General features: G+C 40.6%; 1 protein-coding gene across 6 annotated transcripts in view; it reads left to right on the top strand.

Moving 5' to 3' along the window:
• Positions 1 to 4,875, top strand: part of Trim2 (tripartite motif containing 2) — a 96,017-nt gene extending 91,142 nt beyond the window's left edge. For 5 of the 6 annotated variants that reach the window (XM_048333337.1, XM_048333334.1, XM_048333336.1 and 2 more), the window contains 3 exons: positions 840 to 910; positions 2,381 to 2,521; positions 4,103 to 4,875. In XM_048333337.1, coding sequence (XP_048189294.1) covers positions 840 to 910; positions 2,381 to 2,521; positions 4,103 to 4,255 — 365 coding nt within the window. In that variant the 3' untranslated portion in view covers positions 4,256 to 4,875. Of the gene's footprint in view, positions 1 to 839; positions 911 to 2,380; positions 2,532 to 4,102 lie in introns of all 6 variants that reach the window. The other variant, XM_048333338.1, reaches the window with a different exon arrangement.
• Positions 4,876 to 20,477: the final 15,602 nt, after the last annotated feature.

Genomic DNA, 20,477 nt, shown 5'->3' with positions numbered 1-20,477 from the left:
CTGAGTTCGAGTCCCAATATTGGCATGTGTGTGTGTGTGCATGCACACACATACACATATACATACACAAAATAAAGGAGCAACTGTTTCCACTAGCTGTATCTTTATTTACAGAGTCTATGGATAGGAATGATCTCACATTTCTAGATTATTATAAGAGAACAGAAGTCCAGAATATTCACCGAGAGCATGGAAAGCAGTCTCTGACTGCCACTTTGTAATCAAAGCTTATCTCAATTGTCACATGTTTATGAGGCTGAACAGTCTGTTAATTAGCTTTTTAATGCATGCTTTGGGTATTTAACATTAATTTGCATACTATTTCTTTGTGCTCAATCTCTCGTTCTTTGTCCTGTCAGATTCTGACTGTCACCCCAAATTATAAAGCACAGGTTTTCTGCTCTTTTTTTCTCTTGAAAAAAAAATTGCATATTAGAGGCTTTTTCCCAGTGTTGAGTATTACCATGTCTTTCCTGAGTAGAAAATGAGGACTCCAAAAGACTAGTGTCTATCTGGAGAGGCTGATAAGTGGTACTTTCCCATTGTGGTGCAGAGAATGAACTCAGATGCTTCCTGATTTCCCTACATTGTCACGGCTTCGAGGAGGCTTGGCTTGATGTGGGAGAAGTCAGAATAGATGATCACAAATACAGAGACATGTAGCATCTAAGTTGTCTGGAGTTGAGGTCTGGTTGGGTGATGTTTCAAGGACTGGGTCTTTGATGAGTTGTTCTTTTTTAAACAAATCAGTATATTGCTTGGTTTTTGCTACATTAACTGCTGGCTTGTAACCATTATTGCTACTGTCGTCATCATACATTTTTCTGTCTTTATTGCAGGTCCCCATTTTGCAGCTGTAAATAGCAATAATGAGATTATTGTTACAGATTTCCACAATCATTCTGTCAAGGTACTCTTACTACATCAGTTGTTAATTTTTAACTGTTTTTGTCGGGAAATCTGTCCCGAAGAAAAATAACATATGTTACTCACATAGACAAACATAGACTTGAGAGCTAACCTAAAAGAATAGCTCTTGCTGTATTATTTTCTCTCTGTGTATGTGTGTGTGTGTCTTTGTGTGTGTGCAAGCACGCATACATGTACGTGTTGGTATACAGGACCTCCAGCTCTCACTCAGCTTTTTCCCTTTATAGCTGGTGCTCTACCACGAGAGCCATGCTTTCCCTTCTAGCTTTTCGCTGGTTATTGGAGATAAGAATCTCAAGGATTTGCTTGCCATCCCAAGCTATAGGGGAAAGTACCAAAGTTGGATGCAGTGGTATGGTGCCTGTCATTCAGTGACAAAAAGAAGTACCAATAGGAGGATCACAGTCCAAGCCAGCCCAGGCATAAATCAAGACTCCATCTCAAGAATAAGCTATGTTAAAAGGGGCTGGATGAGTGGTTCAAGTGTTCGAGTACCTTAAGCACAAGGCCCTGAGTTCAAATTTTAGTACTGCCGAAAAAACCCCAAACCTCTAAACCCTAGAACGTTATATTTAAAATGTAACAGAGAGTCAAGGAAATTTCTTCGGCTTCCTTTTCTTTTGCCTTTGTACTTTTTCTTGTCTTTTTTTTTTTTTAATGTTGGCAATCAAACCCAGGAGTTTACACATGCTAGACAAGTACTTGAACGCTGGTATCTACTACCCAGACTCCTAGTTCTGAGTCAGGGAAAAAATCTAGTAAAGGCCTGTTGTTCTTGTTTTTGTCCTTCCTAAAGAACTACAGAGATCCTGGAAGATCCTGACATCATCTTAAGTTAGATCTCTGCATCAGTACAGTGAATCCTCACGTCTGCATCTGGGTTGATCTTACTTAAACATGATGCTTTCTTGACTTGTGAATGCATATTTCTGCATCTAAATGTCAAGGTGTTTGAAACAATGCCAGAGAGACCTTTCACCTGAAGTATCAAGATGCAAGTATGCTTACACAGTGTTATCAGTCACATTGACATCTTCATTTTCTCAAAATTGGTAATCCATATTTGATATACATGTAGCAATACCCTATTAATAAGAATACTTAGTTAACCGCAGTAACCCATGCTTGACCGCATCAGGTGTTTAGAGAGAATCTGCTTTCTAGTTTGATGTATCTCCTCACAGCAATATTTCTTAGTATTTATAACATTTTTTCACAGAAGTATTTAACAACCAGATGTAAGCTCTAGAAAAGAGAAGGAGGAGTTAACAAATGATAAAGTCTATATACAGGGTCCTATTTTGTAGATTTTTTTTTTGTTCTTTTTTGAGATGTCTTAAATCACAAAAGTCTTGCTAGGCAAATTTGGTTCAGATGGGTGTTTTTAAAATCTACAAGGTTGGATCCACTGTTTTAAATATTTCACACAGGTGCTTAATATTTCACACAGGTGTTTAATCAGGAAGGAGAATTCATGTTGAAGTTTGGCTCAAATGGAGAAGGAAATGGGCAATTTAATGCACCCACAGGCGTGGCTGTCGATTCTAATGGAAACATCATCGTGGCCGACTGGGGGAATAGCCGGATCCAGGTATACTAAGGCACATGGTTGGTGTTTGGCCCCCAACCTGGGCTTTTTTCTCTTCTCTGTTGGGTGGGCATAATAAGACAGATAATCTCAACTATTGAAGGTACAGGAGACATAAAGCCACATAATTCCTTACCAGTGTGAAATCTAATAATTCAAGAGTTATCTCATGTGGATGTTTCACACCTCAAAGAGTTTGTGGATAAAATTCAAGACATACATTGTTAAAAAAGAGACATTAGGTCTAGGAGTGTGGCTTAGTGGTAGAGTGCTCGCCCAGCATGCATGAAGCCCTGGGTTCGATTCCTCACCACCACATATGCAGAAAAGCCAGAAGTGGCACTGTGGCTCAAGTGGCAGAGTGCTAGCCTTGAGCAAAAAAAAGAAGCCAGGGACAGTGCTCAGGCCCTAAGTTCAAGCCCCAGGTCTGGCAAAAGAGAGAGCGAGAGAGAGAGAGAGAGAGAGAGAGAGAGAGAGAGAGAGAGAGACATTCCTAATTTTACTATCCTCTAAGTGAAAATTACCATTTCCCTTTAAGTGAACGTACATAGATAATAATCACAGTGGTCGTAATAATACCCATGAATTTGTCACCAAGAAAATCTTACAAATCTTTATGTCAAATTACAATTACATATCAAATTGTCATTTATGTTCAATACTACTACAAAGTAGTAGTAGTAGTAGTAGTAGTAGTAATTACAAAGTTCAAGCCCCAGGACCAGCAAAAAAAAAAAAAAGAAAGAAAGAAAAAGAGAAATCTGTGGTGTTACCTATTTTCCATATTTAATGGTACAAGTGAACATGTTCTTTGTAGATCAGGAACAAGGCAAGGATATCTGGAAGTTGGTGCTGGAAGTTTTAGTCAACAAAACAAGAAAGGGAAATAAAAAACTTGTGATTAGGAAAGAGGGAAAAACACTTAAAACTCAGTGTTTGTAGGCAACATGATTTATTTGCATGGAAAAGGCCAAAAATATCTAGTTAAAAAAATTCCTGGAACTAATAAGTGAGTTCAGCAAGATCCCAGAATACAATATGAACTAAGAACCAACTCATACCCATAATCCTAGCTACTCAGCAGGCTGAGACCGGAGGCTTCTGCTCAAACCCAGCGCAAGCAACCCAGCGAGACTCTCGTGTCTGTTTAACCAGCAAAACAACAGAAGTGGAGATGTGGCCCAGGTGGCAGAGCAACCACCTTGAGCAAAAAAAGCTGAAAGAGGGGCTGGGGATATAGCCTAGTGGCAAGAGTGCCTGCCTCGGATACACGAGGCCCTAGGTTCGATTCCCCAGCTCCACATATACAGAAAACGGCCAGAAGCGGCGCTGTGGCTCAAGTGGCAGAGTGCTAGCCTTGAGCGGGAAGAAGCCAGGGACAGTGCTCAGGCCCTGAGTCCAAGGCCCAGGACTGGCCAAAAAAAAAAAAAAAAAGCTGAAAGAGATCACACGGCCCGAGTTCAAACCCCAATTACCACCACCACCACCCCCCACACAAAGAATATTAGCATCCAAGGGTTTTCAACTTGTATTTCAGCATTTGAGACCGATGTTCTGTAATGTTCTAACTTGATGTTTTTGCAGGTTTTTGATGGGAGTGGCTCGTTTTTATCCTATATTAACACATCTGCTGACCCACTGTATGGCCCCCAAGGCCTAGCCCTCACTTCAGATGGCCATGTTGTGGTTGCAGACTCTGGGAATCACTGTTTCAAAGTCTATCGGTATTTACAGTAAACATGGTCAGCTGGACGCCCCTTCACAGAGGTCTCGCGAGATAAACTGGAAAGGACTCCTCCACAGGGGACCAGATTATCACTAAGACTTTTCATGCTCGAAGGAATCTTTGAAGAACTTTCCAAGCTTATTTCTGAATGTAACAGTTTCCTTTTAAAAACTGCTTACTCAATTTCCATAATTTACTTTTAGGGTTAAAAAACAAAACATCTCTTCTACGGAATCTATACATGAACTGCAAAGTTTTACACCTGTGAACTATTGCTTATAGGACAGGGATTTATGTTGTTAAACTAATTTTTGCAAATCCAACGTTAGAAAACTAGCTTCTGTAAAGATACTTGCTAGTCCTGTGAATGGTAGCCTTTGCACAGAGCTTCCAAAAACAAAAATCTGTGATAGTTATTTATTTAACCCAAGTCACAGGCTGCAGGGAATCTTCTAACCTCACTTTTATAGTAGGTATTACTCTTGTGACCTTTTTTGAGGGGTTACGAACAACTACACATGAGATACTTTAGAAAAAAAATCACAGAAGGCTGTCTGTCCTGCAAATTCTCCCAGCTCTGATTCATAGGCCTCAGGCACTGAGCACTTGGCAGGGTGGCTCACACCTGGAATTCTAACTACTGAGCACGCTGAGATCTGAGGATTGCGATGTGTAGTCAGCCTGAACAGGAAAGTTGGTGAGAATCTTATCTCCAATTAACCACCAAAAGACTGGAAGTGTTGCTGTGGCTCAAGTGGTAGAGCACCAGCCTTGAGTAAAAAGCTAAGGGACAGAGCCTAGGCCCTGAGTTCAAGCTCCAGTATCGGCACACACACACAAATAGTGCAAACTTTTCAACCTTTCTGGATTAATTTAAAAATCCTTCATCTGTGTTTCTTTCACCTTCTCTTTTTTTGCTCATCTTTTATCAGAAAACAAAATAACCGAACTTACTGTTGCTTTCAAGCATATTACAAAAGCAAGAGGACCTTTTTTGGTCAACCAACGGATCTTTTAGATAGCAGGTTAATGTAAACTGCAAGGTAATCAAGCAAAAGTCATTCGTGTCTTATGTGCCATGTTTTTCTGTGTCTTTCCTCTTCCACTTCATGAAAGCGAAAGCTTTACCTCCTGTAAAATGACAGCACATGTAGTTGGATGCCAGTATCCTAGAACAGAGAACCGTGAGCAGCCCTTTGGAGACTCATGGTGGCAACCAAAGGCTTTGATTGATTAATGATTCCCCTTAGAGAGCAAGTGGTACCAAAGTTCTGTCATCTGGAGAGCATTAAAGGTAAAGGCATGTTATGGTTAATTATCTGTTTAATGGCTAGTAGAGGTATTAAGGGGCTATGTATACACGGTTAGGGTAAGATAGAATGTATCAAATATATATAAATATATATAAATATATGAATTCTTAGTGTATTGCAATAGGTAGCACTCTGAAAGAAGCATTATCCAGCTGTTCTTCAGCACCTTGCTTTACTAATGCAGTTTAAAACTGTCTCTGTGGAGCAAGCCCTAAGGCAGATTTAATTTTTGACATTTTCCAGGAATAATGTGGTGGCTTTTAGTTGTTTAGAAAGTCCTTCTGTGCTTCGAAAATGAAGGAAGGAAGGAAGGAAGCAAAGGGAGGAAAGGAGGGAGGGAGGGAAGAAAATAGGTCAAAAGAAAAATTGAACTTGAGCTCCATTTAATTTCAACCAAGTATAAATGCATTTTGAGAAATATAAAGGACAATTTAGTTAATAATTGTTCACCTGCCATTGATGCTGTAAACTAAGATGCTATATATTTCCACTTTTTATTTTCTACTCAGTTCTACCAAATAGGAAATCATGGCTGACATTTTTTATGACTGAAATTTTTTTCTATTGAAAGCACCTTAGAACCATACTATAAGAAAGCATCTTCCCTGTGTATTAATTTAGGAATCTGATGTTTATTGCTTATTAATTTAAAACTCAGTCATTCTTTACATAAGTTTTTTTTTTAATCTTGAAGGAACATCTAGCTACTTCAGTTTGCCTTTTAAATTTATTATGCCCAAATGAACATCTGAAAAATAATTTCCATTTTCCTAAATGGAAGATTTCCATTTAGGGTCAGCATTTTTTTTTTTTTTTTGGTTAGGTAGAGCTCTCAAAATATTTGAGCCTATCTGTAATAAAGTGACAGAATTCAATAATATTTACAATGTCAAACTAAGACATTGTTACCTAATGTCACTGAAATAAACCTTTGGATTTATTTATTTGTATTGTTATTTTGCTTGGTGTTGGGGATTGAACCCAGGGCTTCATACATGCTAAGTATGAATTCTATTGCTGAGCTGTATTGGGAACTCAGGCCACTAATGTAAATGTTCGTATTTACAGAAAGCCTACTAAGTGTCTGGCACTGTTATAGGTACTGGGACTCCTAAATGACTCCTAAAGCAAGCAAAAATTCCCGACTCCCTTATTATTGTCCCCGGACAAGGGAATTTCATTGTGCCATCTGTTAGATTTCTACCTGAAAGATAAGCTAGACTCTCCAGAGTTCCTGGACTATTTAAATGAAAGCTTTTTAAATTGGTTAATTCTGTTTTCATTAGTAAAAATGGCTTCGAATTTAAACATTCTGTTATAGATGATTGGGCTCTTTGTTTTTCAGTGCTGGGGCTTGAACTGTCAGGCAGGCTAAACAAGCACCTTATCACTGAGATATATTCCTGAACTTACTGATTTTAAAACTAGTTTACCTAAAGAATTTTTTTGCACACTGAAATATTTGTGAACTTAGAAACTAACTTATGAACTCTTGAGTCATCCTATCATCACATGTCATACTTACCAGGCTAGTTACCCTATCATCACATGTCATACTTATCAGGTTAGATACCCTATCATTCCATGTCATACTTACCAGGGTAGGAACCCCCAAAGTGGACTTAATATGGATCTGAGGGTTTTTTTTAAATGGTTGTTTGGGTTTTTTTACTTGTCACTACTGGCCCAAATTGGAATGAAAGGATAGTTTGATCTGTACTTTTCCCACTATGTTACGAAGACCATGCTAAGGGCACCTCTGGGAAACACTGTAGTTTCCCCAAAATTACATAACCATATCTGTTAAAATTTAGATACCGTTTATACCTGGAGACATGTGCATTTACTGTATTTCTTAGTCAGCATCTGGGGGGGATGGAGGGAGTACTGCTACTAAGATACAAATAGACCAGACTTAAGTGAAATTCTGTTACATTCTATAGATAAATGATTTCTGGTAAACTGACAGGGGGATATTAAAAACCAGGCTTTCCCCCTGAACCACCATTATTGTTTGATTTCTCTGTCATGTGTATAGAACCTGTCATACATTCATGATAAGTAGCACTGAGAAAATCCTCATTCAAATATCCCATGGGCACTTCTGGCCAAACAGTGCCAGTTAGGATTCCAAAGGTCAGTGACAGTTCCTTCATTCCCAACACAGGGCTCCCCTGCTGGACAGGGGGGAGGGAAAACTCACTGGATGATCTAGAAACCCATGAGTAACAATCCTTTCTGACTGTTTGCCATTCTTTTTAAAACAGTATGTAGTACTTCGATGAAACTTTACTCCTTATAACTAAATGAATTCCCAAGTTCCTTTATTTTAATTCACTCTATGACTAGATTTGAGGCAAATAAACACTCTGATCCATGCAACCATTGCACACTTGCTTCTACTAAGTATACAGGGTATGTCCTGACATGGAACCGGCTGGAATAGTAGTGCATTAGCAAATAGCTATGGATCCTTCCACCAAAGGGTTAACATGGATGCCTTTGTGATGTGTACTGAGTTAGCTAAAGGACCCAGCAATTCAACATCAGGTAATCAGCGACTGACTTCCATTAGGAAAGATCTTTTTGTCCATCTAGACTGTGTCATCCTCTCTATTCACCAGCTTCTGGGAAGGAAGGGGTGGGGGGAGGAGTGTTTTTAGTTGACTAAGAAAACATAAAATAGGGACTAGTTCTGTGGCTTAGTGGTAGAGTGCTTGCCTTGCATGCATGAAACCCTAGGTTCGATTCCTCAGTACCACATAAACAGAAAAAGCCAGAAGTGGTGCTGTGGTTCAAGTGGTAGAGTGCTAGCCTTGAGCAAAAGAAGCTCAAGGACAGTGCCCAGGCTGAGTTCAAGCCCTAGGACTGGCAAAAAAAGAAAAAAAAATGAGACATTTCCAGGTAGGACAAAATGGAAGCTGTTCAATGCAAACCTTATCTCTCTAATTTTCCCTAAAACTGAAAGTCATAATACTGTTGCTTTCTGTACCTGTTGCAGGGTTTTAAATTACTTTAATATTTTTGATAACTAGGAATCTATTATTGCCATAAAGGAAACAAAGTGCCCATTAAAGATTTGTTTGGTTAAGTAAGTAAAAAAAATTTTTTTTTTGTTTTAAATGACAGTAAGCTACAAATCATGATGCTAAACTTTCTAGACATGAACTGTGTGGCAGTGATTGTGTGGTCTGTTTGTAGAGAATGTGTGAAAGCTATGAATTCATATTCTAGACTAGGTAACAAATTGGCTATGTTGTTCCAATGAATGTACAGCACTTCCATTAACTTAAAATGCAACACAGCCTTAAACTCAATGCTTTTGCTTTATGACATGGAATGTTCTGTCATCAAGTGTCTTCTTGTATTTGAATTCTTTTCTTTCTCAGTTCCATAGCCTTTCAATCTTATGTATGACTATGAAGGGTTTATGCTTCCTTTGTTCATTTCAGAATTTGTACATTCCATCTTTGTAGGTCTGTTTCATGTGCTTTGTGTATAGGACACTAGTCTTGTGCTCTCTGACACTGATACTAACACAGTCTCATCCTTTGTTCTTTTATGAATCAAAATGCTGACTGCCTATTTAAAGAAAAGAATGGACGCCGTGCATCAAAGTGTTTGTACATTCGTAGCTACATATGTACCACAATATTGTGGATGCTTTAGTCTACAATGAAACTTTAATTTTGTCTTGAAACATAGGAGAAACAAGATTCATGTGTATATCTTTACCATGCACAGAAATCTCATTGCAAAATAAAGCCTGTTTTCTCCATTTCTAGGATGAACGTTTATTTCTTTAACAGATTGTTCCCTGAATTGAAGGGGGATGGAGGAATGTTCTAGAACAATTAGAAGACAGCAACATTTCAAGCTGTGTTTCAACTAGTGACAAAAAGCGGAGTAAAATTTCAGTTGGTTTTGTCACTAAGCATCGTTTAGCATTTAGGAAGTATATTTTTAGCAGGTATTTGGAAAATTCTGACACATGTCATATATATGCTTAGAAAGTGGTAAACATCAATCAAAATCACCATCCTTAGAACTCTTGTAAATTTATTTTTTAAATTAAATTTTATTGACAAGGTGATGTACAGAGGGGGTACAGTTATATAATAAGGTAGTGAGTACATTTCTTGTCATATTTGTTACGCCCTCCCTCATTTTTCTTTCCCTTCCCTAGTTCAGGTAAGCATATATACAATATTCTGTGTACCAAAATCATATACAGTAACCACAGGGGGTATGCCAAAGGAAATTCACCTAGAACATTAAACATAACGACAACAATAAAATCCTCCTGTTTCCTTCTCTTGGAGTTCATTTTGCTTAGCCTCATCTTAGTCATATGTACATAGCGGTTGAGCTATTGTGATCCTCTGATAGGTCCATCCTAGACCTTTTTATGTTTGTTTAGTAATTGTTTGGGTTTAGATACATAATGTAAACTCGCTGACCCAAACATGTGGAAATACTATTTGAAAAGAAGTTTGTTATTTTACAGACCCTTAGAACTCTTAAGGAATTTCAAGATAGAGACCTAGCAGTCATGGCAGACATATTTCTACTTTGGTGAAGGACCTTAGATCTCACTATAAATTTTACCCTCAGAACCTAGAATTTATAGACACAGAATTCATGACAATAAAAATGTCTAGATTTTTATCAAGCGACTAGTCATCTATGTCAGGTTAATAGAATCACCTGGAAAAGACACAGTCATCTTGGGCTTCCATTCCTGGGGGAGCTGATAGTAACTATTGTGTTGTATCTCTTCAAAGAAGTTTGTTACATGTTGCATCCCAAATTCAAGATTTCTTAAAATATAATTTCTATCCATAAGATCCAAGTTGTCATTTTAAAGCCCTTTATTCACAGGCCAGTATTTCCCCCCCTCCCCCAATATTTTTAAATGGTGTTTTGAGACTTGGTTGCCTGCTTTTATCTTCCTATAAGGAATCTTAAATAACTTTTGTGGATTGTAAACACATCATTGATTGCTTTTGCATATTCATATATTCGCATACACCCATTTCCCCTGCTATGTTTGTAGACTTTAAAATAATTCATTAAAGTCTCTGCTTTGTACTTTGCTGGGATGAGATGAACAGTAAAATTGATCTTGAGCTTGAACTCTGAATTACCCTTTGTGAACTATAAAGTATTTCTTTGTTTTCTTGAGGGATTAAAAATCCAGAGTGGAATAGAATTCTGAAAGAGGCGACCTCGTCATTGAAGGAGACATAAAACAATAGAAAATTGAAAAATATCAAACATGCTTCCAGGAATTAAAAACCATGAACATTAATATTATTGAATCCTACTTCTAATAGATTATTCCATCCTATCTCATTCACTCACAATGACTTTTACCCAATCAGATACTCTTACTATTGTGGGTTCTTTGGGAGGTTTTCAGACTTAAAGGCAGTGGGGCACCCCCTAAGCCATTTGGCTCAGATTTTTATTCAGCATATTTTTGGATATGTTTTCCCCAAAACCAACAACATCCCTTTCCAGAACACAGTTTGATTAAAGCTGCAGCTTGTTACTGTCTTTTTTTTTTTAAGGGACAAAGGATTTATTTTGATTCATTACTTCAAAGAATTCTGCTCTCCATTCCTGAGACCCATGCACTGGACACAACAGGACCACAGTGGGAAAATGGAGCAGAAAATTACCACACCTCCTAGCAGCCAGGAAGGAGGCTGAGGGAGACACTGAAAATGACAGAGAGAAGGGAGGGAGGGGAGCGGAGGGAGAGAGAGGAGGAGGGGAGGGAGGAGGAGGGAGAACAGAAGAGATTCCTGGCAGAGCCTTCAAGGACATACCCAAAATGACCTGTTTCCTCCACCCAGAGGTCTACAAGTGTTCCACAACAGCCCAGTCCACTGGGGACAAAGTTTTAAAAGCAGGAGTCTACTGGGAATATTACATTATCAAAACACAAAAACAGGAATATATTCTATTAAGCAAATTAAAAACACTAAATACGCAAGCACATGTGAAACGTTTTTGAAAATGCTCTGTATCTTGACATTTGGTCATTTATTTCTAATTTTAAAAATATACGTGCATCTTACAGCAAACTATAATGCTGTTTGATATACTTTCTAAGCACCTTCTGTTACTTGTGAAGATATGCTCATCAGTAACCTGAATATAGGTAATTTGAGAAGGTATATTGAAAAGCACACTTTTTCCACATTATTGAAAATACTACACCAGTGACTACTTACATAAAATCGGTAAACTCTCATTAAGGAGCTTCTCATTTTGTTTCTTTTCTTCTGCTGATTCCTTGGGCTTGAGCTCAGGGTCTGTGTGTTGGGCCTGAGCTTTTTTGCTCTAACCCTTGAGCCATCGTTTCCACAGCTGACTTTGGGGCAGTCAATAAGAGTCTCATAGACTTCCTGCATGGGTTGGCTTCAAAAAATAATCTTCTGTTCTCAGCCTCCTGACAAGCTGGGATTTCATATCTGAGACACTTGGGCCAGGCACTTTTGATGTGAATGATATATGTTTCCATATATTTTATGTACGTTATCTCAGGGCTATCATGATGATTTGACTTAGAGAAGCTCCCACCATTACTCTGCTCAAAGGAGATGTTTAAGGACAAACATCAGGAGTATTCTGAGGGCCTGACCAACAGACACCCATGTACTGAGGAGGACTGAGGAGCCCCAAATGCCTTAGGCTGCATACCCAGTCACTCACCTTTGACATAGTTGTAGCATTCCTAGACACTTGGGAAGGAAAGAAAACCCTGTGCTGTGTTTTTCAGCAAATTTGGGGATTTCTGCTAACGTGAAGAAATTGGAAATTATCTCAGTGGAAAGGATATTGAAGGAAGGGATGGCCCAAAGTATGGGCTGAATATCTTCCCACCTATCAAGGAGTTCAGATCCAGTGTTCTGGTTTAAACTTCATGATAAAAAGTAAAACAAGGGCTGGGGATATGGCCTAGTGGTAAGAGTGCTTGCCTCGTATACATGAGGCCATAGGTTCAATTCCCTAGCACCACATATACAGAAAATGGCCAGAAGTGACGCTGTGGCTCAAGTGGCAGAGTGCTAGCCTTGAGCAAAAAGAAGCCAGGGACAGTGCTCAGGCCCTGAGTCCAAGCCCCAGGACTGGCCAAAAAAAAAAAAAAGTAGAACAAAATGAATGTCAGATCTTCTCAAACTAGTCTCTCAATTATTTGAAATCTGTATTCCTAATTCTATCTGCAAATTAGGTTCTTTCTGGTTGACCTTTAGTTTGGATTGCATGTCATCCAAATCTACATGTGATGATTCCTCTTATTAATTTTATGCAATCTCACTATTGTACATATATATTCATACATGACATCCAATAAATCAGAAATGTGTCCACTTTCTATTGAAGATCAAGCTTCCTCAGTGAATCTTACTGTTGAAAAATACATCATGATTCACTCAGAGATTTTCATCACTCACGACACTAAACATCATATACAATATGGAACATTACATATACCACAAACTTGGCTGTTAAATAAAAAAGCTATCAATTGTAAAAGTTCATCATTCATTTAGATGGGATACTTAGTGTTTTTAGAACTTGTTACTTCAGGGTTTTTTGCATGTCATACCTGGTGCTTAGATGAATATTTGTTCACAAAATTAAAGACAAATGAGGTATGTCAAGTGACGTGCTCTCCTATTACTTACAAATACATTGTATCCCAATGCTGGTGGCTCATACCTGTAATCCTAGCAACTCAGGAGGCTGATTATCTAAGGATCAAAATTGAAAGCCAGCTGGGCCAGGAAAGTTCTCCAGTTAACAAAAAAAGCCAGAATTGGGGCTGTGGCTCAAAGTGGTAGAGTGCTAGCCTAGAGAAAAAAGAGCTAAAGGATAGTTGACAGCCCTCACGCCAAGTTCAAGCCAGAAGACCAACAAAGAACCAAAACACACATAAAAACATCATAGATGGAAAGATTTCTCCATTAAGTATGGATTAGGAGTTTCCTTCCCGCCAAAGCCCTTAGGGTATTTGAAACTAACAGTGTAACTACAGACTCCTACATTCGCTAGAATCCAAGCAGATTACACACATACATCTTTAAATTTGTTTGTACATAGGGAATGACTAGCCAAACTGAGTTTGGGTCTCTAGGTGGCTTTTCTTGTTCTAGTTAATCATATTTAAATTTACACTAAAGGTTGAGTCACAGTCATAGTTCTTATGTGCATACTATACAAGCAAGATATAATACCCCACACAGCTATATTCTTTCCTTTTTGTATTCCCACACGACATTGAAGGGCTGACTATAGACAGAAGGATTTCTCACATGAAAAATGTTCTTGTGGATTCTCATCAGTGTGCATCATTTGATTCTGTATACGAGGAGTAGATCAGTTCACAGCTTTCCCATGAGTGACACTCACGGTTTCTCTCCGTTGTTTCTTCTTTGAGGGAGCCAACCCTCCATGATGATTGAAGGCTTTCCCAGAGCTGCGATGTTCATAGGCTTTCTCACCCACGGATAGTCAGGCCTAAAGCCTCTCACAAAGATGGTTTCTATCGGTGGTTTCTGTCTAGTATATGTCCTCTTGTGTTGTCTTAGATGAGTTGAGAGACTGGAGACTTTCCCACACAGATGAGACTCCTGAGTTCTCCCTTGGGCAGGATTGCTCTTACTTTGTAAGGTTACAGGGTATACCAAAACCTTCTACACTCAGGTTGCATTTGTGTGATTGCTCTCATTTCTCGTCCTGGCAAGGTTTAAATGAGATAGTGAATGATTTCACTCACTGATGACATGCATCATTTTTTTCTCTAGTGTGTACTTTCATATGGTGAAAAAGGCTGGAGGCCAAAGAGAAAACTTTCCCACAGAAGTGACACTAATAGGGTTTCTCTCCAGTGTGTATTTTCTCATGTGTGGCATGAGACCATAGCTGATTGAAGACTTTCCCACAGAAGTGACACTCATAGGGTTTCTCTCCAGTGTGTATTCTCTCATGTACAGCACGGTTAGATGAATCAGTGAAGGTTTTCCCACAGGTGCGACACTCATAGGGCTTCTCCCCAGTGTGTGTTCTCTCATGTGCAGCATGGTGAGATGGCTGAGTGAAGGCTTTCCCACAGGTGCGACACTCAGAGTTTCTCTCCAGTGTGTATTTTCTCATGTGTGGCACGCTGAGATGACTGAGTGAAGGCTTTCCCACAGGTGCGACATTCATAGGGCTTCTCTCCAGTGTGTATTCTCTCATGTGAGGCACGCTGAGATGAATCAGTGAAGGCTTTCCCACAGGTGCGACATTCATAGGGTTTCTCTCCAGTGTGTATCCTCTCATGTGTGGCACGCTGAGATGGCTTAATGAAGGCTTTCCCACAGGTGCGACATTCATAGGGTCTCTCTCCAGTGTGTATTCTCTCATGTGAGGCACGCTGAGATGAGTTAATGAAGGCTTTCCCACAGGTGCGACACTCATAGAGTTTCTCTCCAGTGTGTATTCTCTCATGTGTGGCACGAGAACATTGCTGACTGAAGGCTTTCCCACAGAAGTGACACTCATAGGGTTTCTCTCCAGTGTGTATTTTCTCGTGTGTGGCACAAGATCGTAGCTGACTGAAGACTTTCCCACAGAAGTGACACTCATAGGGCTTCTCTCCAGTGTGTATTCTCTCATGTGAGGCACGGTTAGATGAATCAGTGAAGGCTTTCCCACAGGTGCGACACTCATAGGGTTTCTCTCCAGTGTGTGTTCTCTCATGTGAGGCACGGTGAGATGGCCTAATGAAGGCTTTCCCACAGGTGCGACATTCATAGGGCTTCTCTCCAGTGTGTATTCTCTCATGTGTGGCACACTGAGATGGCTGAGTGAAGGCTTTCCCACAGGTGCGACATACATAGGGTTTCTCTCCAGTGTGTATTCTCTCATGTATGGCACGGTTGTATAGCTGAGTAAAGGCTTTCCCACAGGTACGACACTCATAGGGCTTCTCTCCAGTGTGTATTCTCTCATGTGAGGCACAGTAAGATGGCTTAATGAAGGCTTTCCCACAGGTGCGACACTCATAGTGCTTCTCTCCAGTGTGCACTATGCTATGTCTCTTAAGCTCACATGGCCTTTTGAAGGCTTTCCCACAGATGTGACATTCATGCCCTTTCTCTTCAGTGTGTGTTCTGTTATGTGTCTTAAGGTCACTTGGCCTCTGGGAGGCTTCCCCACGGGAAGGACATGCCTGTGCTCCTTCCTGCTTTCCAGAATGAGACAGCTGAGTGATCGCTTCCCACACACAGAGGGAATCTTCATCTGCCCCTCCTCCAGTGGGCATGTGCTCCTGCTGCCGGAAGTGACTTGGATGAATGGAGGGGGCAGTACACAGGTGGCTGTCATCAACTTCCTGGCTAGTGTCTCCTCCATCCTGCCAACTGAGCTCCATGGGTTGACCGAGTACATGCCCCAGGTCACTATCCTCACACGTTTTGTCTCCATCCTGTGCAGTCGTATGGTGACTGAATGTTGAAGGAACAAAGGCTGTCCTACACAAACTACAACCATGTGATTTTCCTCCAGTGTGAGTTGCATTGTGTTTACAGCATTCATTGCTCTCAACAAAGACTTTAGCACATAGACCACAGTCACACTGTCTGTTTTCCTTGAGAGACTTACTGCATTGACTAATGTCTAAGGAATTCTTCATAATGCCATTGCCATTTAGATGATCAATTTCTTTGTGTTCCAGGTGCTCAGGAGTACGTGAATATTCATGGTGGTTCTCTCCCCGGTGTAGGCTAACACAGGAGATGTCTTCGGCATCCTTTAGCAAACTCTGTGTCAATGACGAGTTGTGAGTCTTCGTTTCTGTCGAGTCATTCCTGTCAAGTGAGTCTTGCAGATAAAGAGATTTCTGCACTGATGGGGTCACGTGGACCTTACCGCTGACTTGTTGTATGTAAAGATGGCCATCTTTGCCATGTGGAATGGAAGTGCCGATGAACTCCAGCAGACAGGCAACCTCTGACATCACATCTCTCCACAGCTTCCTCTGTGCTGCGTTCATCAGGTCCCACTCTTTGGGGGTGAAGTTCACCGTTACGTCTTCAATGTTCAGAGGTTCCAGGGAAGCCATCATCCCAAGACAGTGCTCCTCTAGGCTTTCACTTCCAGGCAGTCCCAGCACTATGCTGAAAGAAGCATGGAGGGAGAAAGAACTTGTTACTGTCTTGTTAGGAGACAAGCAGGAAAACTTACAGTCTGGTTGGTAAAACAGACCAGACTCTTTAAAATAGTATGAACTGCTTTTATAGTCACAAGTGAATAAAGCAGAAAAAGCAACAACAAAAAATATCCAAGCACTTGCTTGTTTGTTGGTTTTTGGGCCAGTCTTGGAGCTTGAACTCAGGGCCTGAGCACTGTCCCTGGCTTCTTTTTGCTCAAGGCTAGCACTCTACCACTTGAGCCACAGTGCCCCTTCTAGATTTTTCTGTTTATGTGGTGCTCAGGAATTGAACCGAGGACTTCATGTATGCGAGGCAAGCACTTTTACCACTAGGCCATATCCCCAGCCCTCCAAGCACTTGCTTAGCTTGCAAGTCCCTAGGGTGACACCTAGCACCCTTTTCCTGCAAAAAAGCTCTTCTTATAGTCTTATTCTACTTAATTAGTGACAATAAATAGGACCAGATTTATACTTTATGTTACCTAAGGCAAAATGAAAATGCAAGGCCTCTTGTTCAGGCCTTCTTCCTTCTGTAGCCTTCCCACGTAACAGAGATTTTCATTTACTATTGAATGCCATAGTCCCTTTGGTGTATGGATACTGATCTCATAGACATTGGGATTTGGACCTTGCAACTCTATACCACTGCAGAGGACTGCACTTACACCCCATTCGTCAATTCTTGCTATTTTTTCCGCCTGAGCTCTTAGGCTCAGCTGTATTTCAAACTTATGAGAAAATAACAGATTGAAATTTTCAACATGAAAATGACTGAGAGATTGAAATGCTTATAACCTGGTATGATTTTACACACTGTACATGTGTATTGGATTACCATGATGTAACCCCACAAAGATGTGCAAACATTATGTCTGAATAAAAAAGAATAAAGAGCTTTTATATCCCAACAACAAAATGGCAACCCAATTTTAGAGACAAGCAAAAACCTGGAATAGGCATTTTGCCAACGAAGCAACTCATGAAAAAGCCCAGTAGCATTAATCACTGCAAAAATTCGAATTGAGCCATGAGGCAAAACCACTTCATACTCAAAAGGATGGCTAGATTTGAAATGACAGAAAATAGAAAGTGGTAAGAAAGATGAGAAAAATAGAATGCCTCTATACTGCTAGTGAGAATGTAAAATGGTGGTGTCACTTTGGGAAACTGTAGTGCCCAGATTTCAAGGCCCCCAAAGACAACCATCAGAGTCCACAGTCAAAGCCAAATGGCAAGGGTCGTTTAATTGTGAGTTCGAACCCGGCAGTGATGCTGAGAGGCCCCGAGCACAATCCCAGCACAGCTTTTATAGACAAGTACAGGGAAGTTGGGGAAGACCCCTGGTTACAAGTACATGATTGGTTGACATTTGCCCTAGTTTACTGGTCGCCTCAGGATTGGCCTGGGTTTTCCCCCCGAACGTATGGGCCAGACGGCCTTAACCTTGGGGTACAGCTCTGGGTGGTCCTCCAGGAGTGGTCACGTAGCCACGTTCCTGGAGCCAGATGGTTCCTATCTCCTGTGCCCAGATCCAGGCCAGGGTCTGAGAACTGACACTTAGTTATGTCCAACCTTGAGTGGGCTCCAGGTGCGGATAATCATGTCCCGGGCCAGATGGCCGTTATCTCCAGTGCCCAGATTTGGGTAGTACAGAGTTCACAGGGGGTGGGGGGCGGGGGGCGTGTGGTTAGAAAGTAGCTATAGGAAGACTGCTGGTATTTTTCCACTTCCCCATGGGTTAGCAAGCAAAGGTACAGAAGCAAAATAGCTGTTAGGGGCATAATGGTCACAATTCTATTCTCTACGCTCTTCATTCCCCCCTTTCAATTGAACTTTTAAGAGCCACTCTTGGATCTTACATACTCGAGTGTGTAATTTTAGCGTCAGTGGGTTGGTATTGGGCTCTAAGAACCATGAGTTGTACTGTGCTAATCCTATCCTTAACAAAAAGCAGCTAACTTATTAATAATACAGGGTCCTATAATCAGGACAAGCATAATCACAAACAAGGGTCTGGTCACAACTGAAAGTTTTTTACAGTGGGGCCATGATCTCATGACTCCAATAGGAGTAATAATAGTGGCCAGGGGAGTTACAGTAGCTCATCCCCAAGTCACTGGACCACCCATAGGTAGGGTTTATGAGTGTCTAGGCTCTCTCCTTAGCTATGGCAGCACCAACCATACATAGCAGGCCTAGCAAGGTATAGTTAGCCAAGTCTATCTTTTGGTACACGGCCTTTGTTGTGCCACCAGGGTAGAATGTTCTCTCTCACTGCGAATGAGTCCACAGGCTCCAGTCATCCAGGTTTCCTTGTGGTGGCGCTTTACTCAGTTGGTAGCGGGTGTGGCTCAGGAGGAAGTCCAGTCTCATAAAGGGCCCTTGGCTTGGGCCAGATCTCTTGGTGGACCTGCTATAGGGCTCTGAGGGGGGATAAAAGCTCTTAACAAATGCGATTGCAAGTTAGGAATTATGGGAGGGGATCCCAAATCTGATCCTAAGGCTACATATGAGCAAATCCAGGCTTTACATACAAAACCATCTTAGCAAGGGAATCAAGTAGTTAAAGATACATGAGATCTTTCTGGTTAACATTTAGATGACATCACACAAGTCCCTTAGCCCTGCAGATGCAGGTACAGACAAACATAGTTTTACACCGAAGTCCCAATTTTGACCCTATTTATATTATAGCCAATTTGATTACATACCAACTTTACTCATATGCTCTAATTTTAAGACATACTGACACCATTTGTTACATACTCAAACTTTCTAGGGATTGTCTTTTTTACTTTTAACATGCCAAAACCTTTAATCTAAAGGAAACATTTTTGTTTTCCCCCAATTTTCTCTCTAAAGTAAAATTTAACATATCCCCACTCACATCATCTTTTACTTCCTCATGCCATCAGCGACTTACTGGAACATTCTGTGATAATTGAATTTTTAAATCCATTTTTTTATCCAGAGGAGACCATTTATCCCTTTCTCCAAGGCTTTCTATACTAACTTTCCTCTTTCCTGGGGCTTCTTTGCTGCTAGAGTTTTAAGGTTGGCCAGTGGCATCTGTAAGATCCACCCCCAGGAGGGCTCCATGAAGATGCCCCCTGCAGTTTAAATCTCTGTCCAGCTACCTTGGTAACTGGCACACACCTGATGGCAGTTACCTCCCTCTCTTTTCTGAGGTCACATCCTAATCCATCTGGACATAGTTTAATACTCTTGGACACCCCTCCCACCCCAGGCATTGCCTGGAAGTGACTCTCCAGCCTGTCATACATGCTTTGAATTTAGCAGCAGGCCAGTCTGCTTGAAAATTTTTTACAATATCCAATTTTTTCAATAGAGCTAGTTAACTCCAGTCAACTCAAGAATGTCCCCCCAAAATTTTGGTTTTAGCAGATCCAAAGCACTTTCCAGCAGAAATCAGCTGCATGTGATAAGAGTCCCATCTGAAGATATAGATTCTTCCAGATGACTGTTAGACTCTCCTTGATCCTCACTCAAATGTAATGGGCAAGGGCCATGGTGGTGTCACGCAGCAGTGGCTCCCAGTGGTTCCAGTAGAATGTCATACCTTCTGCTAGGTTACCTGCAACTTTCTCCAAAGACTGGTTAGAGAAGCTTAACCCAAGTTAACCTAAAGCCTAACTGTAGTCAAATTTCCTAGTATTTCCAATAAGGCTGGGAATATATATATATATATAT

This window comes from Perognathus longimembris, chromosome 24 (assembly GCF_023159225.1).
Source record: "Perognathus longimembris pacificus isolate PPM17 chromosome 24, ASM2315922v1, whole genome shotgun sequence".
In the NCBI taxonomy this organism is placed as follows: domain Eukaryota; kingdom Metazoa; phylum Chordata; class Mammalia; order Rodentia; family Heteromyidae; genus Perognathus; species Perognathus longimembris.
This window is presented reverse-complemented; position numbering and strand designations above follow the sequence as displayed.